Source organism: Pinus tabuliformis, chromosome 6, assembly GCF_031772625.1.
Source record: "Pinus tabuliformis cultivar Carrire ecotype Pingquan chromosome 6, CPIR1, whole genome shotgun sequence".
In the NCBI taxonomy this organism is placed as follows: domain Eukaryota; kingdom Viridiplantae; phylum Streptophyta; class Pinopsida; order Pinales; family Pinaceae; genus Pinus; species Pinus tabuliformis.
This window is the reverse complement of record NC_142292.1, coordinates 871,680,456-871,703,917: the sequence shown is the minus strand read 5'-3', so window position 1 is coordinate 871,703,917 and position 23,462 is coordinate 871,680,456. Positions and strand designations below refer to the sequence as shown.

At 32.9% G+C, this 23,462-nt stretch overlaps 1 protein-coding gene across 1 annotated transcript in view; it reads right to left on the bottom strand.

The window, feature by feature from the left end:
* Positions 1 to 11,753: 11,753 nt before the first annotated feature.
* LOC149261656 (agamous-like MADS-box protein AGL9 homolog) overlaps positions 11,754 to 23,462 on the bottom strand; it is a 170,986-nt gene continuing 159,277 nt past the window's right edge. Inside the window, exon 2 of the mRNA XM_089382129.1 lies at positions 11,754 to 12,140. Within this exon, the coding sequence (XP_089238255.1) occupies positions 12,005 to 12,140 (136 nt within the window). The 3' untranslated portion in view covers positions 11,754 to 12,004. The remainder of the gene's footprint in view (positions 12,141 to 23,462) is intronic.

Below are 23,462 nucleotides of genomic sequence, written 5' to 3'. Positions count from 1 at the left end.
TTTAAATATCATAAAATAATACTTACATTAACAAATTAAAAAATATGAATAACAAAGAAATCAATGTGAAAATAAATAAAAAAACTCCAACATCTACCTTAATTTTACATCAAACTTTATATGTAGAGAAACAAATTGAAAGTCAAAAATAAAAATAAACCTTTTAGTATGAGAGAGATATGTAATTTATTCACTACTTAAAATTTTGATAATTGATATGCAAAAATAATATTATGGATACTATATGATGATTAATTTATTTCATGTTTCGGTAAAACTTAAAATTAAAATATATATATATATATAACAAAAGAATATTATAAATAACATAATTTTATATGAATTTTATATAAAGAAAAATAAAATATTTTTAATTAAAAATTTGTTTATATTTCCACTTCCATTGTGAGGATAATGCATGATTTATTATATTCTTAATATAGAATTCATAAATAATATTTAAAAAAAAAGTAATAATACATAAAAAAAGATTAATATGGATTTTACATTTAACATTTAAAATGTATAGAGAAAAAGACCTATATATGTTACATTCTAAAAAGTATTAATAACAAAAATAATTTTGATAATGTCTTTCAAATTAATCGCATTTCATGTTGTTGGTCGATGTTTTGAACCAATTAATGTGGCTCATCCTCAAGGCAAAGGTGAAAAAAACAGTCTATAAACTTGTTTAAATAGCAGAGATGCATCGAGTTCCACAAATAGTCGTTAGGAGAATAAATTATTTTAATTAAAAAAATTAAATGTTTGATAAAAGAATAGGTAAATATATTAATATAAAAAAATAAATATATAATCCTTTATTTGAAATGTTCAATATATTATATTATAAAAATACAATAAATCAAAAATTCAAAATTATATTAATAAATATTTAATCAATTTTTTGAATTAGTCAATATATTATAATATAAGAAAAAATCCCTATGATCATTAAGTAATTAGGGAAAAAAATAAATAATTAAATAGTTAAATAATTAATTACATATAAATATAAATATATATATATATATATATATATAAGGAAAATAAGGGAAATGGTAAAGAAAACAGAAAAAATAAAGAAGAATGAGGAAAAAGGGAAATAAACTTAATATTAAATTATTTTATTATAAAAAAATTCAAGATAATATTTTATTAGTAAAAAAAAAAACAAGGGGAACAAGGAAACACTCAAGAGAGGAGAGCATGAATCCAACTCCTACTCAATTTCCAATCATCGTCCGTATTGAGATTAACCACATGTTTCTCAATCTCGATGACTTACCTTAAATTCCTATGATGGAAGTGATAAACCCTCACGATGACATGAGAATTCCCAATGAAAACATGGTGTTTAGAATTCTCATCATGTTCATCTATAGTTGAAGAGTGAGAACGATTGTGTTTAATGTCTGTTGCATGCTCTTGAATTATTTTCTTAATGGAGCGCCTAGTTTCCCTAATATAAGGAATTCCAAAAGAGCATGGGATAGAGTAAAGCTCTTTAATGTCTTTAGGGTCAATAGGGTCTTTAACAGGTCTAAGGGAATTTATAATTGTATTAAGGGGTTTGAATATAGCAGAAACATTATTATTTTTAAGGATAATAGAAATCTTATCAATGGTCCTTTGGATGAACGGAAGTTGGACATTGGAAGTTTGTTCATCATGCCCATTTTTTATTCTAGATTCCTTACTAGGCCTTTGAAAATATCTAAGACTATGTTTCTTTCTATATCCATTATTTTTGAACACTTTCAGAACATGAGAAATATCCCCATCCAAGTGTTTCTCATCAGAAATCCTTAAAGCATGAGTGGCTAGCATGTTAAGGACTCCAAATTTTCACGCCGGAAAATGGTGAGAACTAGTGTGAATAAATTGGTCTGTGTGAGATTCTTTTATGAAAAACAAGGTGGGATATGGAACCATCTTCGAATCTTGAGAGGAGAATATGAAGGAAAGGAAGGCTACCATCAATCTCAACCTCCATGGTGAATTTAATGGATTCAGATTGAGAAATAAGACCATGAAGAAACAAATCTAATTTCTCCCAACCATGGGGCAAGACAACACAAGTATTGTCAAAGAACCTTTTCCATCGCTTGGGAGGTTGAGTCATATGATAGTAACTCTTCATCACATATCTACCTGAGTGGATAGCTGAACTTGGGTATGTGTGGGAGGAAGGTGTTACAAAAAATATGATGCATTTGTTCTCTTTCATCGATTTAAAGATGTTGTTAAGAAGGGAAATGGTGATGTATTTAAGAAATCATGCATAGATAGAGTGGCAGAATTCACTTGCAATGGGTTTTATTACTATTGTAGAAAGAGCTAAATTCAAAGCTGATTTCCAACAAGTTACATTCTCCAATACAATGGTGTGACCGAATGAAAGAATAGGACAATGGTTGAGATGGGCAGGAACATGTTGAAAGGTAAAGGTCTTCCAAACACCTTTTGAGCTCAAGTTGTAGGTACGTAATTTTACTTTATTAATATATGTCCAACAAGAAGTGTGAAAAATATGGCTCCATATTGGGCATGTAGTGAAAGAAAACCTAGTGTTTCTTTTTTCAAAATATTGCAATGCTTATGCTTATGTTCATGTTGAAAAATGGAGAAAACTAAATGAAAACTTTGTGAAATCTATTTTTATTTGCTATTGTAAGGATAAAAAGGTTTATTGATTGTATAATCCAGAAACTAAAAAACTATTTGTTAGTTGTGATGTGTTTTTTTGATGAAAAAGAGGAATCACAGAATAATCAAGATGTGCAACAAGAAATCCAAAATTTATTTTAAAGAAAAGAATCTTCTATTACTATCAATTTAACTGGTAATCCAAATACTTGATTAGATTCACCCCATCATATTCTTCAACTTCAATTCTGGTTTCAAGTCCATGTCCTCCTGCCAAAAAGGTAAAACTCCTTAAATATTATATTTAAGGATATACTATTTTTTCTTTAATTCCTTAGATTGAAGCATAGGCAAGATATTTTCAAGATGTAGGACAATATAAATCATGGTGAAAAGAAATGGATGAAGATATTCAATCAATTGAGAAGAATGAAATATGGGAGGTTGTGGATCCTCCCACTAAAAATTAGAGGAAATTTCATCTTAAAAGTGGGTGCTAAGGAAAAATAATAAAATAATAGTTAAAATATGAAAATAAGAGTTATGATTTTGGAGGGAAAAGAAGAAAACTACTTTTTTAATTGTATTTTTAGATTATCCTTTTATATGTTTATTCAAACTTCAAGCGCAAATGCTCGTTAGATGCAAAATTGAATTTAACATCCAATGAGTACCCATTACTCATATTTTCTAAGAAGACCCACATTGACAAAAATTGAAGCTACATTAAAAAAGTTTGTTGAACACGTTTTTTAAATGTGTCTTCAAATTTTATCAATGTGGGTCTTCTCAAAAGTATGCATAATGGGTACTCATTGGATGTAGAATTTAATTTTGCATCCAACAAGTATTTACATTTGAAAATTGAGTAAAAGTATAAGGAGATAAGCCAAAAATACAATTAAAAAAAAAGTAGTTTTTCTTCCTTTCCCTCCAAAATATTTACATGTACCTCTTTTTAAATTTAAAGGCTTTTCATTGGTTTACATATTATGACATGAAAATTACGTGAAAAAATGATGGGTACTTTTAGGCTAAAATTTCCTCTAATGAGAAGTCATTGAGGCCAAATGGGTATACAAAACAAAGTATGCTACTAATGGATCCATACAAGGGTACAAAACAAGGTTAGTGGTAGAGTGGTATGCTCGGTAACCAGATATTGAATACAATGAAACATATGTTCTTGTCACAAGATTGGATACAATAAGAGTTGTTTTGCAATTAGAAGCATAATATAATTGGTTGGTTTGTCATTCTAATGTAAAATTGTTTTTTTTTAATTGTGTATTGAAATAATGTGTCTACGTTCAATAGCACTAATGATAGGAAGGTGTAGGAAATGAAAACAAAATTTACAAATTGATAAAGGTTCTTTATGAGCTTAAATAAGCTCCAAGAGCATGATATAGCATAATTGATAACTATTTTTTGAAAAGGGATTTGACATAAGTGAAAGTGAACCTACATTATATATCATGTGAAATCATAATGATATATTGATTGTTTTTTTATATGTATATGTTTTTATACATACATATTCAAGTGATCGCTTAGTTAAAGAGTTTGAACATGCTATGATGACTAAATTTGAAATGATTGATTTGAGGATGATGCATAATTTTATTGGCATAGTAGTGAGGCAAATTGGTGATGGTATATTTGTTTCACAAAAAAAATATGATACAAATCTTCTTCACAAATGGAAAATAGTAAAGCGATGAACACAACTACGAATACAAAGAATGGAGCTAAAAAGATAGATGATAAATCCTACAGGAATTTGGTTGGCAAAATTATGTATCTTACTACCACTATATATGATATTATGCAAGTAGTAAGATTGATTTCTAGATTCATGCAAAGTCAAGTAAGATACATTTTGTAGTAGAAACAAGTAATCTTGAGGTATATTTACAGAACAAGCAATTTGATATTTCGTATACTTCAACTAATAATTTGGGATGATTGGTTATACAAATAATGACAGGCTTGATTGTTTAATGATAGAAAAAACACTTTAGGTTATGACTTCATTCTAGGATTCGGTGCAATATCATATTGTTCAATAAAACAACAAACTATTTCATTATCTTCTATAGAAGCAAAGTACATTTCAATGGCAACAACTTGTAAAGCACTTTGGTTCCAGATAATTTTAATAGAGTTGAAGAAAGAACAATAAGATGCCACAATTATTTATTGTGATATCTTATATACAATTACCATAAGTGAACATCCAATAATTTATAATTATATCAAATATATTGATATCAAATATCATTTCATAAGGGATATGTGACAAAATAAAAAATCAAAAATTAAAATGAAACTTTGTAAAAAAAAAAATTCAGCTTATGATATATTCGCCAAAGCTCCACCAAAAAATAAATGTCATTATATGATAAGATACTTGGCATCACCTCTTATGATATATTCGCCAAAGCTCCACCAAAAAATAAATTTCATTATATGATAAGATACTTGGCATCACCTCATTAAAAATTAAAAGAGAATGTTGAGGATAATGTTTAATTAAGTGTGAAACGTATTGGTTATTCTGAATAAGAAAGAGAAAAAAAACATCTAAAACTCTGAAATCTTTAACGTTTTTAAATTCAATATTTATATTACTGGTTTTCTTAATTTTATTTTACAATTTGCTCATATAATCATTACATTTGCAAGATGATTTTTATAATTTATATGGTCGTATCAATAATAATATGGTGCATAGTATCAAATTTTATCTTACTTTGTGCCACAGGAATTATTGTGAATTTATATGATCATGGGTTTATAAAGGTATATAATATCAAATTTGAAAGTCGAGAACGTTTCAAAAGTTTGATAAATATGTGTAAAATCAAATAATTAACTTTAGTCTTTAAACTTCAGTCATATCTATTTAATTTTCACAATATTGCATACACTCATATCAATCTATTTTTAAACATACTCCATAATCACATAAAAATGAGCCAATATCAAAATCAACTAAATTTGGAGTGCCTCAAAGCTATGGGAACGCAATGTCTAGATTGGGGCTGGCTGGTGGACCGCTTCCTCCAAAAGATATCCAAATGGGAGATGCGCCTCCTCTCTCTTGCAGGCAGATACATCCTCATTCGGTCTGTCCTCACACAACTGTCTGTTTATTGGTGCCACCTTTTTGTTCTTCCATCTTACATTATCAAGCAACTGACCTCCATTGCTGCTACTTTCTTGTGGAGCGGACGTTCGACACCAATAAAACTCCATCTGGTTAAGATGAGCTCCATCTCTCGGCCCAAAGAAAATAGTGGATGGGGCCTCCTCGACATGCAACATTTTGGCAAAGCGCTCATATGCAAATCAATACACAGGGGTTTCTTTGGAAGCGGACCGTGGAGCCTCTTGATGAAACAGAAGTACCTAAAAGGCCGGCCTCTGGCTTTCTGGTTCCACCGATCCTCTCTTGGCATTCGCTCAGGTTCCCCCATCTGGCTCTGTTTCAAAAAGGTTCTCCCCTTCTTCAGGAAACACCTCAAATGGACTCTTTCTACTGGATCCTCTATCCTTATTGGCTATGACCCCACCCTCTACAACCTGGAATCTATGATCCCCCCTTCTCTCCTCCTCTTCTTCCACTCCAGAGGCTTATTCACGTGGAACTCCCTCATTGACTCCTGGTCATCCCTTAATCCCATTTGGAAATCTGACCTCCAACTCGCCATCCCTCCCCCTCTCCGCCCCCTATGGCTATCATTCACCTCCCATTTCTCTCACCAGGGGATTGTCCAACTCGGCAACACAGACTCCCTTATCTGGTCCACTGACTCCAATATCCATCATGTCTCTGTCAAAAAAATATACTGCTCCTCCATTGTTGATCTCCCCCCTCTCCCCTCCTTCTTTCCTGCTAAGCTCTGGAAGGCCCCTTGCCCTCTAAAAGCCATCCTTTTCTCTTGGCTTCTCTTCTTCGACAAAAACCTCTCCTGGGATGTTTTACAGAGGAAAGGATGGTACGGGCCTGGCAGATGTGTACTCTGCCTCCTGGAGAATGAATCCAACTTACATATGTTTCTTCAATGCCCTGCTGCTCAAGCAATCTGGTTTGATCTCTCCACTCATCTCTGTTTTCCCCTCTATTCTTTCTCCTCCGTTCAGGATGCCTTTTTATGGTGGGCGGACCAAAGCTCCCACAGACAAGCTCTTTTCTGCCTCACTTGCTGGAATATTTGGACATGGCGCAACAGATGCATCTTTCAGGCCTCCTGCCTGCCTTTGCTCTCTATTTTGCCCCTTATCATGGGATCAATACCCCCACAGGCTGACTGACCGCCGCTTCTTACCCATGCATGCACAGGTTTCTGCACATCTGTATATGTCTCAAACATGCCATCTATATGGCGGATATAGTTTTTGTATAATGCTCCTTCACGTTTTCTGCTGCTGCAGACGCTTTATATCCTTCTGACTTCACGTCGGCTTTATGCTCTTTTTTCTCAACGTTTTCTAACAGTTATCATACACATATGCGCCTCTCCAAGCATATGATCCATGTCGTCCCATGTGCAGTCTATATCAGGCTCATTCTGTTATACTATCAGTTACCAAATACATATGCGTCTCCAAGCATATGCTCCATGTCGCCCCATGTGCAGTCTATGTATCAGGCACATTCTGTTATACTATCAGTTATTAAATACATATGCGTCTCCAATGCATATGATCCACAATGTAATCGATCAATATATCTTTCTCAATATATAATATGCCGATTTTTTCCTTCTGAAAAAAAAGAAGTACGGCAATATGGTCAACCTTTCTCCACATTGGGATTAGCTTCTTAAGATGCCGGGAAAAACAAGTGAAATTGGGTCTTTTAAGTGTGGCACTATGCCAGGAAAAACGAGTGAAATTGGGCCGTTACCTACGGCAATACGGTCAACAGTTCAATTATGAGGAATTTATCCCTTATCTGGATTGAATTTTGAAAATATTTTTTGTTTATTTTTTAAATTTTTATGGTTAAAATTGTTTAAAATTTAGATAAAATCACAAATTTTAATTATGAACTCTCTGCAATTTAAAAGCCACACAAATTTTTGATAGTATTAAATTAATATATAGTATCCGCAACTTAATTTAAAAAATAAAAATTTGAAAAAAAAAATCCGAAAATTCCTACCAAAATCTTAAAAAAACCTAATAATTAAACAAGCCAACAAGAGTAGCCTCTGCATGGAAAGCAGAACCTTAACGTGATTTTCCGGAGCAGCACCCCGTGATATTAATAGGTGAGGGTTTGGATTTCCATTCCAAGCAGAGCCTTAACGTATCTGGTAGAGCACCCACTGTTATTAATGGGTGAGGGTTTGGATTTCCATTCCATGCAGAGCCTTAACGTATCTGGTAGAGCACCCACTGTTATTAATGGGTGAGGGTTTGGATTTCCATTCCATGCAGAGCCTTAACGTATCTGGTAGAGCACCCACTGTTATTAATGGGTGAGGGTAATCTTAAAAAAACCTAATAATTAAACAACCCAACAAGAGTAGCCTCTGCATGGAAAGCAGAACCTTAACGTGATTTTCCGGAGCAGCACCGCGTGATATTAATAGGTGAGGGTTTGGATTTCCATTCCATGCAGAGCCTTAACGTATCTGGTAGAGCACCCACTGTTATTAATGGGTGAGGGTTTGGATTTCCATTCCATGCAGAGCCTTAACGTATCTGGTAGAGCACCCACTGTTATTAATGGGTGAGGGTTTGGACTTCGAGCTATGGCTGAATTTATATGTAGTTTGGTAGAGGAAAGTTTGTATTCTTAAATGACTTTGTTTTTATTTTTTTTTGGAAATTTAAGTCTGATAGGTATATATTTATCTTAAATACAGATTTAATATGAGAGGGATGAAAATAAATTTGATTTATAAACTTTTTAAGAGTGAAAAATATGATGTGTTATTATTCATTGTTTAAATTATGTTTTTAAATGCTAAATAGAATATATATAGGACTAAATAAAATTTTTAACTATAACATAGATTTTAAAATAGTTTATTTAATTATCTTGTTTGTTGGAGAATTTAATCCCTACCACCTGTTAAGTGTCAAAATCATCCCTCCAAGTGTTCCAGTTCAGTTTGACTTAGTGCAGCTTAAGTCGAGTTTAACTCTAGTCATTTATTACTTATGTTTCCAATGTAATCTTATTTAAGTGAGTTGTAACACTGAGAATAAAGTCTTCTATTCCATCATCTTATTCTCTTCAATTTTTGTCATGATATTGGAGCTTAGATTGCGTAAGACTCTTTGACAGAGCAAAAGAGATCAGAGCAGTTTGCATAAGACTCTGAATAAGAAGCGACATGAGTGAAGAGAAAAAATAGAAAGAATAAGCCAGATGTCATAAGACTCTTTGACAGAGCACCGAAAATTTAAATAAGCCTATTCCAAAGACGCAGAGAGAAAGACCCTTTGAGAGAGAATAATACAAGCCAAAGTATTTTTTCCTATTGGTTGAAGTTATAACACGTCCTATTAATTGTGATTAGGGCATTACAACACAAGAGGACTCAGCAAATAATCACGTTACAGGTCGCAAACTTGCTAAATTCTGCACACACGCGAGTTCTTGTGTGTTGTGTGTTAGAGCACAAACGGTGGCCTTCACTATCGAGAAAAGGGTTACAACGCAGTCTTAGTACCCTCTACGACCAGTTAGCAAAATCAAAGGGCACGAGTCACGAATTTTTGAAAATTTCAAATCAAGTACTTGGTATTTTTGAAAGGTTCATGGCATTCGTATAAAATCAACCATATTCAAAAGCTTCATTTTTTTTTAAAGGGTGTGCTTTATAATTCTTTTAAAAGGTACGAAGAGTTGTCATTTTTTAAACGTAGTATTGAAAAAGGATTTTAGAGTTGTTATGAAAAGGATTTTTTTTAAAAGAAGAGCTTAGTTTTAAAGGGTTATGAAAAGGATTTTTTTAAAAGAAGAGCTTAGATATTTTTTTTGGTTGAAAAAAAAAAATTAAAAAAATGTTTTGTTTCCATCGATTTTAGAAATTGTGAATTTTTTTGTGAAAGTGTCGGTTTTGTGAAAGATTATAGATTTGTTTGTTTGTGGAAGCCAACCAGCAACAACATTTTTATTGCAGTTAAATGCGATGTTTATAGTTTGCTTTGTTTGTTGAGTCATAGTCAGCCAACACTCAACAAATGGAAAAATCCAAGTGGCTAAAAAGGTCAAAGCGAGAACAAGAGTTGTTTGAGATCTTTTTAGATTTGAAAGTGAAGAGGCAAAATGATACCTTTGCATTGACATGCATAAAAGAATTTGTAGATGACAACATTATTCCCTTGATTTCAGAAGCCAAGACAACCAAGGAGGCATAGGATACCTTGAAAGAATTTTTGGTGTAAAAGGGAGTACTGAAGTTGAAGATGAAGGTGGATCTATAACGACAATCTACAACAAGATGAAAAGTTTGTTGAATCCCACTATGCACAACCACAAGTGGATGAAAATTCGGTGATTTCAGCAATAGAGCTCGCTGATGAAAATCTAATGAATCCAACAACAGAACCTAATGACAATATGGTGATTCCAAAAACGGATCTTGCTGATGAAAATTTGGTGATTCCAGCGACACAACTTGTTGATGAAGATTTAGTAAAGCCAACAACAGAGCTTGCTGATGAAAGTTTGGTGAATAGAGCAACACAGCTTGTTGATGACAATGAAACTGCCATTAGAGTAGTTGATACTATGGTGAATCCAACCAAGAATATTTTTGATGTAAAATTTGATGAAGAATTATTGGCTAATGATAAACGGTTGAAGGTGATGCGGCAAAAACATCATATAGACATGATGTTATTCAGTGAGAAAGTTCCACTTGAGTTAGTGGAAGACAAGCTGTTTGTAGTAGCACAGGTTAGTACAGAAGTGAAAGAGATAGAGACAGAAATAAAGGAAGAGGCAAAGAATGAAGCCCACAAAGAGAAAATAGAGACAAATGTAGAAGCAAAGGTGGAAGTGAAAATGAAAGAAGCTCTCATTACAAAGCAGAAGGAATAGAACCAATGTGGTTTTGCAAATATTTTTAATTGTAACATTGATTTCCGGTGTGCGGGTACACAGAATGATTATGAAGAAGAATTAAATTTCCTTGAAACATGGCTTGCAGCACCATGCCTTGAGAAACTTTGCAGAGAAGCTATAGAAATGAACTTTGAAGGTAGCTTGGATGATGAACAAATTAATGAGATTTTCAAGCATTGGAGTTCAGAAGAGATGAAATTGTATTATGGTCTTATCTTGCAGGATTGATGATGAAAAGCGCACTACAAAATATGATATGGGGAAGCAACCCACATACAAGTTGTTTTTTGAAGAAGTTGAGGATATGCTTATAGAACTTAGAAAAATGGAAGAGATGCACAAGAAAATGAAGAAAATAAGGTTTAAAGGATACAACAAGAAGAAAATTTTGAAACAATTTAGAGGCTATAGGATCTCGAAAAATAGAAGAAGAAAAATTGAAGTCAAATTTTAAATTGTAAACCTAGCTAAGACATAGACTAGCAGGTATCTTAATTAAAGTTTTATGTGGTTGTAATTAAGGGGGGGTGTTGGAGAATCTAATCCCAACCACCTGTTAGGTGTCAAAATCATCCCTCCAAGTGTTCTAGTTCAGTTCGACATAGTCTAGTTAAATTAGAGTTTAACTCCATTCATTTATTATTGACGTTTCCAATGTAAATTTATTTAAGTGATTTGTAATACTGAGAAGATTAGTCTAGTTAAAGTCGAGTTTAACTGCATTCATTTATTATTGATGTTTCCAATATAATCTTATTTAAGTGATTTGTAATACTGAGAAGATAAAGTCCTCTGCTCCATTTTGTTCTCTTCAATTTTTGTCATTATCTAAATATTTTTGAAAAGTATAAGATTTAAAAAGACTAGGGACAAATTTACACATCCCTTCATATTACACTGTAAGATAAACCACTGAATTAAAATCGAAGTAATATACACATCTTTGATTTACATTTATATAATTATGAGAAAATATGTGGATGATAACGGTTGAATTGATCATCTTCTCGCCTCCGGCTGGCCTCTAACCATTCTGGAAGATGGCGAAGATAGAAAGCCGGTCTTCTATTGAATTTTAACAACGTTATTCACACCAGGCTGCCTCCAACCCTTCAATGACATGGCGAACATGGAAAGCCTTTGGTGTACTTGGCGATTCCGCTTGAAATTTGCTGATAAGGAGAGGTCAATTCCCGAAATTTGCAAGACTCACTAACAACCTCAAATGTAGAAACCCCTAAATTAAGCAGCAAGCCTTCAAGCCTTCATGACTCGAACACGAAGCCTCCTGCAAATCCCAGCTAGGAATAATCCCTTAATCTTCCTACCACGGCCCAATTTAAGCGTGGTTGGAGCTCTCCTTTGTTGGCATTTGTCTTTTGATCTCCACCTCCTGTTATGTCAAGGAACTCAGACGTAATTGTTAACACAAGCCTAATCTATCCTGATCAACCCAACAATAATTGATTGTGATCAACCAAACAATAAACATGCATATATCCATAACTGACTACTTTCCATTCATATATCGTTCTGCTGGCAAGAATCCAGATTGATGAGAATGATATTGTATAATAGTTTTTCCTGAAGGTATGTTAAATCAATTATTATAAGTTAAATTTAGATTTTGGAAATTCTTTAAAAATTTTAATTGCAGTTTTGGAAATATAATAGGAACCATGTTAATGGTTTGACGTTATTTTTATTTAACTGATTTTATTTTCATATAAATCTGTAAAAACCAACACTATATATTTAAAATTTAAGACATAATATTTTTATATAATTTAAAAAACTAAGATATATAATAATGATACTCAACATTATCCATTCATATCATAATTTATTTTATATATATATGAAATATAAACTTTAAACTTAATTTATTTTTAAGTTAATTTTTATTATGCGAAAAAATTAGTATCTAATAAGGATTAGATATATTCAATCATTCTTTCTCATGGAAGACCTGCCATAGCCAAAAAACTATTCTCCTGGGTAAAGAGATGGACATTTGAAAGCACATTGTTATAAAATTATCCAAACTGAAGTTGTCACATAAACACAACTGGCCATATACATAAGGAACAAAACAAAGAAAATCACCTGACATCCCCAATTCGCCAGCGTGCCAGGAGGTCCGAATACGAGCCTACCATCGGGATGGAATTTGGTGGGCCATTTGGGTTCTCCTTGTTGTCGAGGGAATGCGTAAGTGGCTCTTGATTTGCTCCATCATCTAGTCAAGATTTCAAAGTTGTTTGTGCAAATGTTCCAATGATTTTAGAATAAATCATGTTCGAATGGGATTCAGGGCGGTCGAAGATCATCCTCGCTATTAGAAATTTTATTTGTTAATACAGGTCACCCATCTGAATATATAGGCAGAGTCGACCCTTCATATGCCTAGTGTCTAGTATCCGGTTTGTCCATTCAATCAATACCCTTCAATACCTTTGTGTCTAAGAGGGACATTGATGGGATAAGGCCTCCCCTTGCACCGGGGTGATTTATGCCTGATATGATCCGAGGTTAATTCTCAATATCGTGAATCAAACCTTTCTATGCAGTGCTGCATCCGAGTGTTTTCTCGATGGACTCTCTCCTAGTGATAAGCAACCCCTCGTATGAAACAGGCCTTTTGTCTTGGCATGAATCACTAGGCAGTAGATTTTTCGACAGTAAACCACCCATTGATCCAATTAATTTTTTTTTGAGATAATTAACACTTCTCACATGTTGTGGGTTGAAGGGCTAGCACCAACCATACTTAGTGAGGGTACACATTAGGGTGTCAATTTTATGATCTAGGATATATGATTTCTTGTTGGAGAATCTAATTCCAACTACTTGTTCGGTGTCAAAACCATCCCTCCAAGTGTTCCAATTCAGTTTGAGTTAGTGGAGTTTAACTCCAATCGCTTATTATTGATGTTTCCAATGTAATCTTATTTAAGTGATTTGTAACACTGAGAAGTGCAAGTCCTCTGCTACAGCGTTTTGTTCTCTTCAATTTTTTTCATGCTATCAAAGCTTAGCCTGTATGAGACTGCTTGAGAGCAACAGAAGAGAAAATAAGCTAGTTTTCATAACACTCCTTGAGAGAAAAGCAACGTGAGTTAAGAGAGAAGAACAAAGAGAATAGGTAAGCTGGCATACGACTCTTTGATAGAGTAGCAGAAATTTGAAGAAGCCCACTGTGAAAAAGCAGAGAGAAAACAGCAGAAGTTTTAAAAAGCCTACAAAGAAATAGCAAGAGAACGAAGAAATGAGCCTATAAAGAAGTAGCCACAGAACGAAGAAGTGAGCTACGTCTAAGACAGAGGTGATTGAAGAAAGTTAAGCCCAAAATCAAATTAAAAAAAAAATTGTTGTGACCACACTGTATTATTTGGGTACAATGCGTTGTTGACGCAGTTGAAAAGGACTAACCGCTGCGTTACTAATGCTCGACTCCAATTCAAAAGATCGTGTTAGTCCAGTTTCCTTGCACCAATTTCCAATTGGCGCGGCATAGAGGTAAGGGCGGTTGCGTTATATCTCTAAATGCAATACAATCCACGAAAACTCATGATCGTAAGCTTCATATTTGAGAAAAGGGGGCTCTTTTTTATTTAAAACAAAAGAGTGATTTAACGAGTTGTTTTGATATGAAGAGTTCTTCCTTGAAAAAAAGGCTATTTTTTAAAAGAGTGATTTAAAAGAAAATGAGGCTTCGTTATATATATTTTTTAAGGTTTTTAAGTAAAAACTTGAATTTGTTACAAAGTGGTATTTGATTTAATTTTGTTATTTAAAAAAAAAAAGTGATGCATATTTTCTTTTGGTTGAAAACAAAGATAAAGGCTTTATTTTAATCGCCTTTGTAAAAGTTTTTGTGAAAATGTCACTTTTGTGGAATTTGTAGAATTATTTGTTTGTGGCAGCCAAGAAGCATAGGTTTTTTATTCCAGTTAGATGTAATGTCTACAATTTTCTTTGTGTGTTGATTTGTGGTGAGCCAACGCTCAACAAGTGGGAAAAGTCAAGAGGCGACAATAGGAGATGTTTGAGATCTTTTTAGATCTGGAAGTGGAGACAAAAAATTGTCTTCGCATTGAAATGCATAAAAGAATATGGGGATGACAACATTCTTCCCCTGATTTCAGATGCCAAGACAGCCAAGGAGGCCTCGTATACCCTTGAGAGGAGTTTTGGTGTAAGGGGGAGCATTGAAGTTGAACATGAAGGTCGATCTATAGTAGTAGATCTACATCGAGATGAAAAGTTTGTTTAATACCACTATACACAACTGCAAGTGGATGAAGATTTGGTATATCTAACAACAAAGCTTGCTAACGAAAACTTGGTGATTCCAGCACTGATGATAATATGATGATTCCAACAACAGAGCTTGCTGATGACAATATGATGATTCCATCAATGGAGCTTGTTGATGACAATATGATGATTCCAGCAAGAGAGCTTGCTAATGAAGATTTGGTAAATCCAGCAACAAAGCTTGCTGATGAAAATTTGGTGAGTCGAGTAATAGAGCTTGTGGATGAAAATTGGTGAATCCAGCAACAGAGCTTGCTGATGAAGATTTGGTGATTCCAGCAACAAAGCTTGCTGATGAATATTTGGTGAATCTGGCAACAAAGCTTACTGATGACAGTGGAACTTCCATTAGAGTAGTTGATATTATGGTGAATCTAGCAAATAATATTGCTCATGTAAAATTTGATGAAGAATTGTTGGCTAATGATGAATGGTTTCTTGTGATGCAACAAAAACATCATATTGACATGATGTTATTTGGTGAAAGAGTGGAAGACAACCTATTTGCAACAACACAACTTAGTACAAAAGTGGAAGAGACAAAGATAGAGACGTAGATAAAGGCAGAGGAAAACAAGGAAGCCCACAAAGAGAAAACAGAGACAGAAAAAGAGGCAGAGAATGAAGTGCAACTGGAGAAAGCTCTCATTGTAGAGGAGAAGGAACAAAACCAATATGGTTTTGCATATATTTTTAAACTTACTATTGATTTCTAATGTGCAGGTACACAACATGATGTTGAATAACAATTAAATTTCCTTGAAGCATGGCTTGCAACACCATGTCTAGATGACGTACGCATAAAAGCTGCAGAAATGAATTTTGAAGACAACATGCACGATAAAGAAATTAACGAAATTTTCAAGTATCGAGTCCTAAAGAGATGAAATTGTATTATGGTCTGATGTTGTAGCAGATTGATGATGAAAAGCGCACTACAAAAGATAATATGTGGCAGAAGCCCACATACAAGTCGTTTTTTGAAGAAGTCCAGGATATGCTTAGACAATCTGGGGTTTGAAGAAATTGGGGTTTGAAGAATACAACAAAGAGAAAAAGCTAAAACTATTTAGAGGCTATAGGATCTAGAAAAAAAGAAAAGAAGAAACGTAGAAGTCAATTTTTAAATTGTAAACCTAGTTGAGACATAGACCAGGAGGTATCTTAATTGAATTTTACGTGGTTGTAATTAAGGGGGAGCATTAGAGAATCTAATTCCAACCACCTGTTATGTGCCAAAACCGTCCCTCCAAGTGTCCCACTTTAGTTTGAGTTAGTCAAATTTAACTCCAGTCATTTACTACTGATGTTTTCAATGTAATCTTATTTAAGTGATTTGTAATACTGAGAAATGCAATTCCTCTGCTCCAACGTTTTGTTCTGTTCAATTTTTGTCACCCCCAATTCCTTGCTTCTCCACGTCTTCACCATGTACCTACACATTGTGTTACAGAGACCCATAACAAATGCCAGATAGATAACTAATGTATCCCTCAAGAAATAATAAGATCATGGCTCCCTCTTGATTTACAACAACACATGGATCATGACTCCCCTCTTGGGTTACAACAACACATATTTTAGCATAATCTCCCCACCTCCGTTGCAGTGAAATCCCATTAACCCCAAGTTTAATAGAGTCATAGGAAAGCCATACTAACCCTACCACAACCCCACATTGGTGTAGCAGATATAGGGTCTTTGATTGTGGCTTGAGCGACCCACCAAAATTGAAAAATGAAACCCTCTAGCCCAACAAGAAACCCAAAGCCAAACCAAACTAGGATGGATGTAAGCCCGCAGACGTCATGCAACCCTGGAGATAGATTGAAAAACATAAAAAAAAATCCAATCCACCGATAATTAAAAATGAAACGACTAACATAAACACTATCAGAAAATAGAAACGAAGCTCGAAGCCACTTTGTTTTAGCTACAAGGCATGACCAAATCTTCCATAAATACCTGTAAAGGGAAGAGGAAACTACTAGAATCCATAAATCGAGCTGACAAAGACTGCACCGTCTAAATTCCTCTTTAGTGCACTTTCCTATTACCCATTTGAACGGAGTAAAAGTAATATTTTTGCACCTTCCTAATTTATCTTGCATCCACTGAGCACCCTGGATCTAAGCTTTATGCAATCACGACAATGGGTGAAAAGTAAAATTACTCTATTGTACTCCATGCTCTGTCATCTTGTGGAGCATGCAGTTCCACTATCCCTATCCCCACCACGAGGAGTGCTCTTAACTAGGCTAAATCAACTCTTTCTCTACTTATACTTAACACTCGACCAGCCACCTACAACCACTCAGAAAGAGAGACCTCTCCGGCTTCTCCTCGCTTCAATTTATCCAGATACTCTTCTCCCCTTCCTTCGATCCCTGTAACTACCCCAGAGTAAATCTCCATGCTTAAAATCTCAAACTTCACGTGATCCACATGCTTGATCAAATTGACCAACCCACTTATCGCATCCCAACGTCATTTTGTCTGCATTATCGACTGCATGTTAATTGCTTACTGTGTGCCATTTAATCTCACCGGGAGTTGGATGCCACTTCCCCCGGCTTAATAGCCAGGTGGGCTGGTAACATCCCGTCCCCCTTTCCTCCACGTATGTTACCCCATCGATGGACATTATGGTTCATAGGATAACATCAAACTTTTCTTCATATTTTATGAGTGCTACTTCTTACACTGCAATTGGCTTCAAAGATCTAATCTGGACTTCTAATCAACTTCTCTTCAATTTAATATTGCCTTGCTAAGATATTTGGAGAAAGCATGAATTAATGAAGGCATAAGTCAAAACTATACGGACATCTGTTTAAGCTATCTATTAAGCAACTAAAACTCGATAAAAAGAGAGACATTCATAGAGCCATATGATGCAGTAAGTCTACAGAGTAGTACCTTAAGAAATAGGAATTGCTCAGTAGTGCATATTTGGCCTTTCATCGAGAAGGGATGGCCATAAGAACTGAAGAAGCATTACCAATACGAAAGACCAGAACATATATTCTTCTTATATGTTATAGAAGCAATTCTCAGGAGGTCTTCTATCAATCTGTACATTCAATTTCATAACGAAAATATTCCAGAGACAAATAAATTTAAAATCAAATCTTCTGGAAGGCGAGATTGGTATAAGAAAAGCTTATATGATAGTCGAAGCATACCTGCCTTAGTGGGAGAATTCAGATAATACAGAGAGCCCGTGATGGAGAATAAATCAGCCCCCAACTGGGCACCATGCGAAGTTGTCACTCCTTCAAGTATTTATGAATTTATGCAATCATAGTTCAGTGCATTCAATCATTCTACTGCAAGTGTGATATAACTTGCGTTGAAAATTCCTCCTAATTATCAATTATCTACCTTCCGGAAAGTAATGGAAATTTCTGCATGATTTTGATAAATTTCTGCAATTGTTTTTGGAAATTTAGACGATATTATCTATTTTAAGTAATGGAAATTTTGCCATTATTTTGATAAAATCCAGTAATTTTCCCATTCCTCTTCAAAATTTTGGGTAAACCTCCTTCAATTATTTATGAATTATTATGAATTTATGCAATCATAATTCAGTGCATTCAATCATTCTACTGCAAGTGTAGATATAACTTGCGGTTGAAAAATCCTCTTAGTTCTCAATTATCTAAGTTCCAGAAAGTAATGGAAATTTCTGAATCTTTTTGATAAAATCTAGCAAATTTTTTTGGAATTTTAGGTTATATTATCTATTTGCTTGAAAGTAATGGAAATTTCGGCATCAGTTTGATAAAATGGAACAATTTATTTTGGAAATTTAGCTTTTAGCCGTTAAGCTTCAAGATTTTAAGCACCTAAAGTTTTGAACGGACTAAATCTATTTCCACCATCAAAAACAAAATTCAAAAACTCTAATGTCAATTTTTTGAAAAATAAAATCGTTATATTTCAACTATTTTAACCCTCCAAACAAAATTAACACTCACTGGACACGTAACATGATGTACATTGAGTAACTTTCCTACCGTCAAATTTCAAGATTCATGGCTTCCCTTCCCATGTTTTCCCATGTTTCCCCTTTTAACGCTCATAAAAAGGTCTAATAATATTCACCTAGTAAACTCTTTCATATAGAACCCGACTTTGATAAATCCAAAAAATTTGAAAACAAAAATCCACGTGCAAATAACTTGGTGAGGCCATCAGAATATTCACCTAGTAAACTCTTTCACAGGGAGCCTGACCCTGATAGACCCGAAAAAGAATTGAACACAAAATTCCAAGTCCAAATAACTTGGTGAGGCCATCACAGCTATGTTTATCTTTTATTTTCCGTCTAACAAGATTAAACAAATGCTCAAGAAAACTTATTCCTCGAAATAAGCGTAAAAGCAATGTCCTGCCAGTGCCGTTAACAGAAGATGATGGAGGGAAATCCCTCGACCTCTGGAAGACCCTAATGGGGAACGTGTAGGCAATCGGTTCTATCGATTTTGCTGTCTAATAAATTATATGACGTCAATGTAAGAAACCCATCTGCGTTATGATTATTGCCATAGGCCAACCCATGTTAACCTCTGTGGCTGTGCGAGTGATGGGAATTTGGAGACAACCCTTTAGGTTAACACTTGCTCACGCGGTCCGGGGAAAGGGTTTAGTACATTTCCATAACGCACTCAACGATTCCACGAAGTTTTTAGACTGGTCAGCCTTGAATAATGCCGTAGCTAGAAGTCTAACTCGCAGGAAGAATTGAAGGCAAAATTATTATTTAAAAAAACATTTGGTAAGGATTTTAATAAATCCAAGATATAGTTGTTAAATTTTAAAATTTTAGGTGTGGTAAATGTTTTTGATGGTGCTGAATCCATTTCCATCATAAAAACACCATTCAAATACTGTTTCTACAAAAAAATATTAACTGTCCAGACAATTCCTCCACTTCAGTAGACGACTCCTTCAATAATCATAGCTTCTCTCGCCGTATTTTGTTTTCCGTTGCTCACATGATTACACAGTGCGACGACTCCTTCAATAATCATGGCTTCTCTCGCGGTGTTTTGATTTCGGTTGCTCACATGATTACACAGTGCGACGCCAAACTCATCCTCTCGATAATACGAACCTCCTTCCAGCGTTGATCACTGAATACTGTGACGTAAATCCCTGGAGTTTGGCGAGAACTTAATGGAACACGTTTTGGCAATCTATTGGTTCGATTTCGCTGTTTTATACATTATATGACTTCGACACCCCATCTTTTTAATACATTATATGACTTTGATGGTTTCCATCATCAGCATTTTAAGAGTCGGGGGAAGCCTCAAATTTGACCTCCTCTTAAATGGAAATTAGATTGAGCATTGCATGTTTCTATATTTTATATTTGTTATGAAAATTATGATGGGATGAAAACATGAATATGGTACGTTACCATATTTGTGAGGATGTTTTTAAATCATACTTCATGCAAATTATTATGTAAGGAAATTTTGATGACGGTCGGATGTTTTTATTTTTTTCCGCATATTTTAAGTATTACTTTCTTTTGGATGGGTGCATGCATGTTTTTCATATTTATTCATCATATTTTTAATTGAAAATAGTAAAAAATTATTTTGAATTTTAAAATAATTTTAGAAACTAATTATATATTTTTGTATTGAAGATTCTGTGATCCATAATGAATCAAATAAATTTTTTTATAAAAATCATATAAAAGAAATTTTTGACCTAAATGTTTCGAACCAACAAGTGTAGTTCATCATCATTAAATTATATTTTTTTAAATTAAAACATAATTTATATTAAAAAAATATCATTTTTATTAAATACTAAATAAAACTTAATATCAAAAATCAAATATCCAATCTCTTTAATATTTATTTAAATGAATTTTAATTAAAAACAATTAAAAAATTATTTTAATTTTTAAACTAATTTAAAAACTACTTCAATTTTAAATTATAATTTTTTCACAGTAAATGTAAAATTTTAAAAATATGTTATTCCTATATATATATAATTTTTTTAAAATAAATAAAACTATAATTAAAATATTTAAAATTTTAGTCATTTTTTCATACGAATATGAGTGGGTTGGTTAATGGTTTTTACGTGATAGTAAATCGGAATTGTGCTAGAGTGATTAGCACGAAAAGAAAATGGACGCTTCTTTGCTTTCTTGAAGTACCTACAAGTTCGGTGTGATTTTAATTACTAATTTGAAATATTTACCTTTTTCAAGTTACAAATTAATTATAAAATATATGTTTTTATGATCAGTTTTGAGACTCCCTGAATTTTGATGAAATACAATATGAATATACTGTCGATTATAAAATAAATTTCTACCATTTAGCCATTAGAGTTTAGGTGCAATATTTACTTCTTTCCTCAAAATTTAATTTTAAAGAGCTAATTGAGTACTGCTGCAAATTCTCTATGTTTACATCTGGAAGCTAATTACGCATATAAAAAAATAACTAAATACTTTTTTGTATGTTCCAACAACGAGCGAATTTTCACACTTGTAACGTCACGAGTAAACTAAGAATTTTCCTTTCCACAATTCTCTGGAGATAACGATGGATAAAAGATTGTCATTAGCATGTGAGCTTGGCACCGAGGACGTAACACTATCATTTGTTCTTTGGAACTTATACTCAAGGTCCATAAGAGAGGCATCCACATATTGGATTGAATGTTGAGCTGTATGCAATGTATCCAATTTTATTATATGTAAATGTAAATTTGAAAAAGAGGGATTATATTTTTGGGTCAAATGTGGTTATGAAATTTTAAGTTTTTCTTCTTTTACTAAATTGAATATTTCTAGTGTTGTATAATATGTCAATTTTCTATCAAATGAAATGTTTGTCTTTGCAAATTTTCACACATTCTAAAAGATATGTGCCTATTTAGTAGCATAACTTAGTCTAAAATGTCTAATTTTTAAAATATATACATATGAACACAAAGAGAGCTAATTTTTTCATATTATTATTATTATTATTATTTTAAATAAAAATATATATTTTTAATTATTTTCTAAAATTGGCAGAGTAATATTTCAATTTCATTTTGCAGACATGTTTTCACTTAAGGTTTTTTTCAACTATCTAAATAAATTGAAAAACAAAGAGTACATTTTTGAACATATGTTCAGTTAAGGTTTTTTCAACTATTTAAATAATTTGAAAAACAAAGAGTACCTTCTGAACATGTCTTCTAAAAGAAGATAGTGGTATTTTTTGAAATTTTTTAGTTGTGTATACATGTGTTCAGGGAAGGTTTCTTCAATTATTTAAATAAATTGAAAAAATAAGAGTAGCCTTTTGAAGAGGATTCCTAAAATAAGATAGTATTTTCTTTTTTACTTTTTGGTGTGTATATTTTATGATATTGATTTTTTATCAACCTCTTTAAAATTGTTCAAAAGAATTCCTTCTTGAATCGAGCATGATCAACTTAAGGGTACAAAATGGTGTTAAAAAGAAATCTTTAGAATATGAGTTAAAACTCTATTTTCTAGGTGAGCTAAAACTGTATTTTTTTAGGCAGTTGTCTATAATGCGACTTTTTGGAAGCTTTTCCGATGGGTTTTTCCAGTCAAAATCCGGCAGCAATTTATTGGAATCGCAAGTTTCATAGCTAGTTTCTGCACAATCAAAGCGTCCCAGGGGCTTTTTAGGGTGCTGAATCCAAATATGCAGTTAAAAAACCATTTTAAATAATACAAATCAAGATTTAACTCAATTTTTTCCGCCGGATTTCGTCACCGGAATCTCGAAAAAGTCGCATTATAGACAACTCCTTTTTTTAGGCCCTCAATAGCTCGATCCATAAGGTGGTTAAATAAAAGGTTTATCAACCTATAGGCTTGATCGATCCTATAGCATAGTTGGATCAAGCTAAAAAATAAAAAATAAAATTAGCTAATTATAAATTTTATTTATTCCACAAAAACAAATTTTACAAATATTCAAATATATTCCAAAATTTAATTTTCCTTAATTATAAATCAAAATTTTATTTGATTTTACCAAGAAAATAATTATAATAATACATACTTAACTTTCTATAAAAAAAAAATTAACTTTGCTTTTTCAATTTGAAATTCTTAAAAATGATAATTTGTTTATTGTTTTGATTTTAAATATAACATATTTTTATAGGTAATTATTTTATAATTCTTTTGACGTAGAAAATTTCAATAAAAATATAATAAACAAATAAATAAAACAACACACGAAAGTAAACTAAATTTTATAATATTATTATTTTAAAAATAATTTAATATACACATTTAAATCTAAATTACTCAAATTCAAATTAGTCAAATAATATTTTAAAATTTATGATTTCCTTATGTTTTTATTATTTTAAAAATATATAT